Source organism: Phragmites australis, chromosome 5, assembly GCF_958298935.1.
Source record: "Phragmites australis chromosome 5, lpPhrAust1.1, whole genome shotgun sequence".
In the NCBI taxonomy this organism is placed as follows: domain Eukaryota; kingdom Viridiplantae; phylum Streptophyta; class Magnoliopsida; order Poales; family Poaceae; genus Phragmites; species Phragmites australis.
The window spans coordinates 27,519,980-27,528,776 of NC_084925.1; the positions used below are offsets into that span (position 1 = coordinate 27,519,980).

Here is an 8,797-nt window from a genome sequence, read left to right on the forward strand (position 1 = left end):
GTCACCAGGTGTTTGCTCTGACGAAAGCCAAATTGTTTTTAGGTCGTCGGACCTCGCTTCAGCGGTTGTCGATCTGGTTTCCTTAGCTAACTTCAACGTCGCCGCCACTGCTATGCTTTTAGTGTGTCAGATGTGTCCCGACCGTTGGCTCAGGGCATTAGTTTTTACGGCTTCTTTCAAGGTTTGGGGCTTGTCACCTTGGTTAGCTGGAGGGTTGAGCTGCTATTTCGTTGCGTCCATGCGGCGGTGCGTTTCGGCGGTCCACAGGATTGTTCCATGGAGAAGGGTCTTGGTTGTTATTTCCATCTCTTTCAGAGTCGTGAAGGTAAGTTGGAGTTTATACTGTGTATCTGGTTTAATATAAATCCCACTCAATAATAATAATAATAATAATAATCCCTACCTACACAAAACAAGGAGCCCGATATTGTACAGCTCGTTTCCAGTCCATTCAATCTGTCGACCAGCCAGCGAGCCTCCTGATCGATCCCCACCGCTTCCTCCTCCTCCGTCCCCGAGATCTCGATCCCCACCGCGCTATGGCCGCCGCTTCTTCCCCCACGTCTCCGCCGCCGGTGACCGACGCCGCCGCGCCAGGCCTCCCCGACCTCTCGGTCCCCTACGACCTGGCCACGCGGGGGCAGTGGCAGGCGCTACTCTCCCACCTCTCCCACCCCTCCCACGCGCCCCATCCGCACCACCGCCTCCTCCTCTCCGCGCTCTCCGCCCTCTCCCTCTCCAAGCTCCGCCGCTTCCCCGACGCCGCCGCGCTCCTCGCTTCCCTGCACCCCGACCCCGCCTGCCCGCCGCCACCCTTCCTCATCCGCCTCCTCCACGCCCTCCTCCCTCTCTTCCTCCCCGACCGCCCCCTGGCCCTCGACCGCCTCTACACGCTCCTCTCCTCCGTCCGCGCCCGCCCCAACGCCGGACACCCCGAGTGGCGCCGCCGCGACGCCGTCGTCGCGTCCTTCCTCGCCGCCGACCACCTAGCCCACCGCGAGTTCGACGTCGCCCTCTCGCTCCTCGCCGACATCGCCACCCGCAACCCGAGCGACCCGGTCCTCCTCTCCCGCCTAGCATACGCGCACCTCCAGATTGGCAACCTCGCCGCCGCCTCCGCCGCCTTCCGCCACGTGGAGTCCGTGGCCGCCGCCGCCGACCCCGCGCGGTACGTCAACCTCCTCGCCCGAAACCGCGCGCTCGAGTGCATCGTGGCCAAGGACTACGCGGCTGCGGTGCGGGAGTACGAGCGCTGCATCGAGTCCGACCCCGCGGACGCCGTGGCCCTCAACAACAAGGCGCTGTGCCTCATGTACTCGCGGGACCTCGGCGACGCCATCAAGGTGCTCGAGGGTGCGCTTGAGAGAGTACCCACGGCGGCGCTCAGCGAGACGGTGGTGGTCAACCTCTGCAGCATGTACGAGCTGGCCTACGTCAACCACGGCGAGGTCAAGAGGAGCCTCGCCGAGTGGATCGCCAGGGTCGCGCCCGACGATTTCGACACCTCCTGCACGCGCATGTAGGAGGCACTGGTATTGAAAAAAAAATAGCTTTGGATTATTGGATACCCTGCTGCTATGTTCGCTCGATGGGCTGTGGCACATACTGAACTTGATTGTCCATGTTTCGATGGCTTTTAACCTATTTCTTTGGTAACAATTGAAGTTGTGAGGCGATTGGGTATACTGTATACATCTTTCAAAAGAAAGAGTAAATTGTACTAGAAGACAACATGTTCTTATGATCACAGTTGTAGGGAACCCCGGTTTTTCTTTGCTAGTGGCACTAAACCTCAATGGTCTTAAGGTTTCACATATTCCTCCTTTCGAAATCCCATCCATGCTGACAGTTAAGGCAATTAGGCCCATCTGGCGTGCCGACACCGGGAATTTCACGATGTTGTGAGTTTTTGTCGTCGGGTTTGTGCTTGTTGCAATGCTTCTGCTTGAGGATGCAGGTGTTGCTCCTGCGTAGCAACACGATTTGTTGACGAGGATTTTGTGAAGAATGAAGATACCTACATGTTCAAATAGGTTTATTTGAAACTAGGAGTACATGTTTGTGAATGTGTCAGGAGTTGTGGCGGCACTTGCCTTTCTTCTTTTTGTTCAAGTCGACAATCAAATTCTTGTGCAGTAGAAATCTCTTTGGCAACTGCTTTGGTACAATCCGTGCCAAGTTGATATAATTTGGAAAAGTTCACGCTTGCTTCAATTGTTAGGTACCAGTTGTTTTGGCTACAGAATCAGGAAGCTGTTGTTCACAGACAGCATGAATAGAACACTGGAAGGCATCAGTAAAACAACAGCCAGCTAAATTTGTCATCCGACCTGACCATACTATATTATACACGTGGTTCACATTTGGCAAAACAGCTCATGGTATGGCCTCAGAAGTTCTTTTTTGCACTGCGAAAAGGAAGCAATGGTGCAGTTGAACAAATGGCCATAGTGCTCCGCGATGGAAGTTTCAGAAAGACGACTAGTAAGAGTTTCGACAATCGTCCATTTACTGCTCCTTCCGTTTCTTTTTTAGGCGTATTAGGATTTGAAAGGGTTGTTAATATTATACTTTGCCCAGTATTTTCTCTTACAATAGATCAAAAGCATACACAGCAGTTTCACTGATGGTATATATATGAATATGCTGAACCTCCTCATGACAATTTTAAAAAAAGAAAAAAAACTAGTGAACATGTTGTAAAAAAATAAGCACAAGAACTAATACATGAGGTCTTCTGAAGGCAGCTGTCGATTTTTAAGAATTGTTTTTGTTAGTCTCATGACAATTACAATGACAAGTTAAAAAAAAGAAAAAAAACTAGTGAACATGTTGTAAAAAATTAAGCACAAGAACTAATACAGGAGGTCTTCAGAAGGCAGCTGTCAATTTTTAAGAATCGTTTTTGTTGAAGTCTCATGACAATTACAAGTTCCGAATAATTACAAGAACCAAACCTCGTTTTGATGAATTCTGATTCTAAACTGGAAGTCCAACAACTTGTGAAGACATGTCAGGGCTCAGGGGAGATGCAGCGTGATCAGAGCTCAGAAGTAATATCTAAAACCGAGGCTCCTCGAGACATTTCAAAGAAAGACCAGAATTTTCCTCATCGCCTGTGTTTCCCACTTACCAACCTTCTGCGCCGCGGGGAATACCTAGAGATAAGCGTGCTGGAATAAATATTACACTTTCAGTCTTCATGGGCCCTTCTTGGCCGGTGATCCTCCTCGCCTTGCCCAGAAAAATACATCATAACAAGAAGAACAGCGACCAAGAAGATGAGAATGTACATCGCATTAACACCAAGCAGTGTTGGGGAACCACGGCCCACTTTCTTCTTTATTGTTCTTCCTGCCCTATACCCCTCAAGAAAATGACTAATTTGGGATCCGTAGTTGCCTTCTTCAAGCCTCTCTGAACCCTCAACCTTAGTGAAGAAGAAGAGTTTCATTCAATCACATAACACAATTAAATATATAAGTAAGATGGAAATTTCAAGTTTATCTATGGCTGGGCACTTGGGCTGTAAATTTGTAAATTATAAGCAACAAATTCGAAGAGATTACTTAGAGCAGAAAAAACAGTGGCAGTACGAGACACGAATTTAACATAAAAGTTCATGTAAATATTAATATACCATGCGAGATGTGTCATGTGTGTGACAACTGACAAAAGATACAAGCCTTTTGTTTGCAGCATAAATTAGTGTTTTTTAATTTCGTGACATATATAATCGATTATAAAAAAAGAATAAGAGGAAAAAAATCGTTCTACTTACTACTTCATATTCCTCGTTTCCGTCCCAGACAACCATCTTTGGCAGCTGTGAGCTCTTTGAAACATCAAAAGTCTCCGTGAATTCCTCCCACTGCTTGACTCCCACATATCCAAACACCAAATCGTGGTTTGCATTGGCTGCAGACCTCAAAATTTTTATCAGCTGCGGAGAATATTCATCTGCTTCATCGTCCAAAATTGTAAGAACCACTTTCCTCTCATCATCATTCAACATCTTCACAGTCTCTCTGTTGATGGGCACAGTTAAAGGCAGTAGGGATTGCCGTATAAAATCTTCCAAAAAGGTTCCTGCATTCACAACAGTCATTGACATGAACCATCAAGCTGGAAAAACATGCATTACAAACGCATAAGTGTCTAGTTCTGTCACTTCATACAGAACATAGCATGCGCAAGGTGAATGAAATATTTACATCACCAAAAAAGCATAGAGTAAAAGATAAACAGACAGTAGGAATGAGACAGATGATTAAGGTAAATAAAGGATTGTTCCCTCAAACTATATGTAACAAGAAACATATGGAAGATGTATATGCCAAGCTCCGCCTAAGTATACCTTCAAATGGACCATAGAATACACTGTGCTCATTATATTTTGTGTTATGAGAAACCAATGCTGGAACCTTGTCAAAATCATACACGACCATCATATCCTCAGAGAAATCCTTTGCTACAGAAAACCATGCCTTCTTCTTGTACTTTGCTCCATATTCAGCAATCAATGATTCCTCCACCCCAAATCCGATAAATAATGGGAAACCGATACCAGCAGCCTCAACAAAGCCTTTGATTGCCGAGTCTGACTCGAGAACAGAAACATCAGGCGCAACAAGCTTCTTAAGGTTCTCAATGAGCAAATCAGCCTTCCTTGAACCCGTGTACTCTGAGGGGGCCCCATGGTCAAAAAGCATCAAAGTAGGGAACCCACTGCATTCAGGGAAAAAGAAGGTAAGACATTTTTTGTATGCACTCCTGTCCGATAACTAAACTACCAAAATGAAGCAGGTGGCTTACTCTACTCCATATTTGGACCCGAGCTTCCTGTATTTGTCGGCATTTACTTTAGCAACAACGATAGGCGTGCTCAGTCCAGCCAGCACAGGAGCAGCCTCGTCCAGCTGCAATAGACAAGCCGAGAGAATGCTCATCAGTTCACTTCAATTGCAACTGAGGCGGCCACAGGACAGAAAGATAGCATTGCCCTGCTTCTGACTGTACTACAAGTAAAGTGCTGTTCCTACTTGACAAAAAAAGAAGGGAATGGCATATGGATGCGCTGGTGCTAATTTGATCAGCATCCACCTGGAAATTCAGATGGTGGCATTTCACGTTAGGAGTGGCATTTCCTGAATTATTCTCATATTTAGGGGAACATCCTCCAATAATCTGCATTTCCCGGCTCCAGTCTACTCGAATTGAACCCCAAAATTCCTCCTTGCAAGCTCCATCTGAGCGGAGCGGACACACCTCGTCAAGATAATCCCAAGAGTTTCTATCGATTAGGAAGATCCGGATGGCATCGAGAAGCGATACCCCTCACTTCACTTCACTAGTAAACCACTAAGCTAGCAGGTATTGAGTAAGCAGCAGACAGGGTGGGGAGGGTTGGTTACCTGGGGGGCGAGGCGCTTGCAGTGGCCGCACCAGGGGGCATAGAAGTCGACGAAGAGGAGGTCGACGGCGCGCACCGCCGCATCGAAGCTGCTCTCGTCCAGCTCCACCACACTCCCGTCCCGGGGGATCTCGAACTCCGCCGGCTCCCCTCCGCCGCTGGCCACGCAGCTCGGTGGCGGCGGCAGAACGAAGAGGAGGATGACTAGGAGGAAGGGAAGCAGCCGCCGCAGCGCCATGGGCCCGCTCCGCTCGATTCGATCTCGCCGCCTATCCCTTTAGCGGAGCCGCACGTGGCTGAGACTCGCTTTTGAACCGAGCTGCGGCCTAGACAAACAGTTGACCGTGCGACGCAACAGACGCCTCTGGCTGCGAGAAGGCGTAAATGGTTGACGGAAGAAAAGCGCAACCGTATATAAGAAGACGTAAAATTGAGTGGATGAAGAGGTCTTCCATACAAGAATGTGTTCATGAAGTAGCAGCAAGGGTGAAGCTATACTTTTACATTCTGAGGCATCACAGAATGTTAAGATAAAACCACCACTTAAAGTATTGAGATTGCACCAACAAACATCTTGAAAGCTACAATTGTGTCTTCTGCATTCTAACTCCTATGCAAAGCATTCTACACCTCCGAAACTACATTTTAGATCTGAGAGCTCACCAGACAGCTCCTTCATAGAGCAGCGACTCTCAGCCAAAAGTGTCAGCTGCGAGTTGCAATTCGAAGTGTCGCCATGGCACAATTCAGAGTGTATACTGACAAAACAAGTGAAAATATGTTTTGATTTTTACGTGATAAGCGATTGATAATTAGATTTAATGATTTTTAGATTACCTAAGCATGTTTATATGTAATTATAATCATGATTAATTGAAGTTGTAGAGAAAATGGGGTTGAAGATATGTGTTTACTTATCTTATGATGTGTAGATGATAGATGTAACTTAGTGATCAACAGCAGGATGATTGAGATGCGGAGTGTTTAGTGCCGGACGATCAAGAAAGCCAAGCGGACTCAAGGGTGATCTTAGCTGTACATGTGGAGAGCAAGTAAAGCGTAAGAAGACGGATGGAGACGACATGTTGACAAAGTCAAACGAAAGGGATGCTGGTGCAAGTGATATGACGGCCCGAGGGATCGGGAGCGGGAGAGATTTGCTGGCGGTTAACATTGCAAAACGGAGTACACGTGTCAATATCAGATCACTTGTTTAAGTTATAAGCAAGTGATGGTGAATCACGCTTTGAGAATCGTGCAAGATGATTTTGCGGTTTGATCTCAAAACCGTTGGAAGGAGGAGTATATGTGACATCATCGTAAAGTTTGCGTCGAGATGAAGTTAAGTCATAAAGGTGTCATGGTCGTCTGATGAACGAGAAAAAAGATGGATGAAAATACTCTCGATGGTAGGTAGGAGTGTATTAGAAGATAGATGTATTTTGAAAACAACCTAGAAAACTTAGGGATCAAGAAACTTATGCTACAAATAGAACGGATGACTGGTTGAGCCTTTTAAACCAACCATTTAAGAGTTGTAAGTTAGAGTATTATATAAAATACTTTGTAATACCCTAAAAATAGGGTTATTATTTGTAAGTAATAAAATTCATGTTGCCTCATATGCTTGCGTTCATCTTCTTCTATTTTTTCTCTATTGGGTTTCTTGTTTCGTTGTGAGTTTTTTAGGTTTTATTGTGATTTTTGTTTTTGTTTGGGAGCTGAAATTTTTCACTATATTAAAGTGGTTTTTCTTATTTTTAGAGACATAAAATTTATATTTAGAAGTAGTTTTAAATTTTTTTGCTTGTAAATCATCAACTTAAAAGAGTTTTTTTACTCGGTGACTGCCTCTTGGATTTAATATTTTCTTCTCTAATTGCAAGATTTTATGTATGATGACGTATGGATTGGTTTTTAATGGAACCTAGAGTTTAATTTTATCCATAAGAGTCATATTTTCTTAGTGATTTTTATTGTGACTTGTTTATCGCCTTTATGTTGCTTTTGCTCTTGGTTTTAAGATGCGTTGGATGAGAAAATTGAAAAAAAATCATCCGTTTCGGAATAAATTGGTTGATACGACTATTCATCTCTCTCTGGTCACTGTTGTCGGTCATGCACAAACTGCAAACCAGACCACACCAGCAGATGTAACATTGGATCCATTTAAGAACGAGAATCCGTGGAAAGCAAAATCAGAATGTTTGACAGTATGGTTTCTCTTTTTCCACGGCTTTGAAAACATTGGATCCATTCAAGCCGTCATGTTATTAACAGATATCGGTATTCCTACATCAAAATTCAAGAAGCAAAGAGAAAATCTGTGACAAGAGCAGCCCCAACTTCTGAAATGCTATGGAAAAAAAGGAAGAAATCTCATGGACAGGTATCTGAAGTTGTGCTGTCTCGGACATTATGCGAGGGTCACCTTAAGCTCCTGGTGCTTCATCCTGTGCAGGCTGTACATGTGCTTGGCATGAACCTAGGCAAACCTATCCAGATAGGCCCTGTTGGGTCAGCTCGGCATGAGCCCGGCAAGACATAGTTTCGTGAGTTTTTTTTATTTTTATATATTTTTAGTTTAAATTTAAATAAATAGATTTCCGGTGAAAAGATTTGCAAAAGTAGGCGCCCACCGCAGCTTACCGCCCCCTGAGGGGGCGGGTAGAGGTCCTTACCGCCCTCTCAGGAGGCGGTAAGGGCTCCTCCCGCCCGTCGCCCCGCGCCGGCCCCCTGCGCCCTGGAGTCTATAAAAACCCCGAAAAATGAAGAAAAAACCATAAAATTCGGAAAAAAAGAAAAGTTGAGAAGAGATAGGAGAAGAGAGGAGAGGAGAGGGGAGGAAGAGAGATCGGCGAAGCCCTGCTGCATTTGGGCTGCGGATTTGGAAAAAAATTTCAGGTCAATCTTTTTATCCTTTTTGTTGTTGTTAATTAGTGCAGTAGTAGTATATGACATAGATTTTAGATATTTAGATCTAGGGTTTAGAAAATTATAAAATTTAGTTAGAAAATTGCACGATAGTAGTTGAATATAGAATATTATTTTTAGTATATTATTTTCAATTTGTTACCTATAGTATATTATTTTTAGTATATTATTTTCAGTATGTTGTTTGTAGTATATAGTTTATAGTATATTACTTGTACATGCGGACGTATGAGTCAACAGTAGATGATAATTTGCGAACCTAGGGTAGCATTTAAAAACTATTTTATCCGATAATCAGAAATATAGTTTGTTGTCTTAACATGTGTTATGTTTGCGGGTGTTTTCAGGAATGAGAGATAAATTAATTTTTCAGATATATTATGGTGAGGGTGAAATTATGTACGGTCCTAACGGTGTAGATCTCTCTGGATTTCGCCATGTTATGAAGGG

General features: G+C 44.7%; 2 protein-coding genes across 2 annotated transcripts; one reads left to right on the forward strand and one right to left on the reverse strand.

Moving 5' to 3' along the window:
* Positions 1 to 425: 425 nt before the first annotated feature.
* LOC133919066 (uncharacterized) lies at positions 426 to 1,731 on the forward strand. The gene has a single exon (XM_062363299.1). It carries the CDS (start codon positions 540 to 542, stop codon positions 1,521 to 1,523), a length of 984 nt encoding a protein of 327 aa, XP_062219283.1. The 5' UTR covers positions 426 to 539; the 3' UTR covers positions 1,524 to 1,731.
* Positions 1,732 to 2,863: 1,132 nt separating this feature from the next.
* LOC133919065 (protein disulfide isomerase-like 5-3) lies at positions 2,864 to 5,742 on the reverse strand. The gene is made up of 5 exons (XM_062363297.1): positions 5,415 to 5,742; positions 4,816 to 4,919; positions 4,358 to 4,728; positions 3,782 to 4,089; positions 2,864 to 3,430 (listed from the first exon to the last, which is right to left on the reverse strand). Exons 1-5 carry the CDS (start codon positions 5,649 to 5,651, stop codon positions 3,194 to 3,196), a joined length of 1,257 nt encoding a protein of 418 aa, XP_062219281.1. The 5' UTR covers positions 5,652 to 5,742; the 3' UTR covers positions 2,864 to 3,193.
* Positions 5,743 to 8,797: the final 3,055 nt, after the last annotated feature.

What these genes read in the sequence shown, in the direction of transcription:
- LOC133919066 (XM_062363299.1), top strand. Translation starts at nt 540, where the DNA reads ATGGCCGCCGCTTCTTCCCCCACGTCTCCGCCGCCGGTGACCGACGCC.
- LOC133919065 (XM_062363297.1), bottom strand. Translation starts at nt 5,651, where the DNA reads ATGGCGCTGCGGCGGCTGCTTCCCTTCCTCCTAGTCATCCTCCTCTTC. An exon ending in GCAAGCGCCTCGCCCCCCAG is followed by an intron (nt 4,920 to 5,414) that starts GTAACCAACCCT and finishes TGTCTATTGCAG; the next exon opens with CTGGACGAGGCTGCTCCTGT. An exon ending in GAAACGAGGAATATGAAGTA is followed by an intron (nt 3,431 to 3,781) that starts GTAAGTAGAACG and finishes TTCTTCACTAAG; the next exon opens with GTTGAGGGTTCAGAGAGGCT.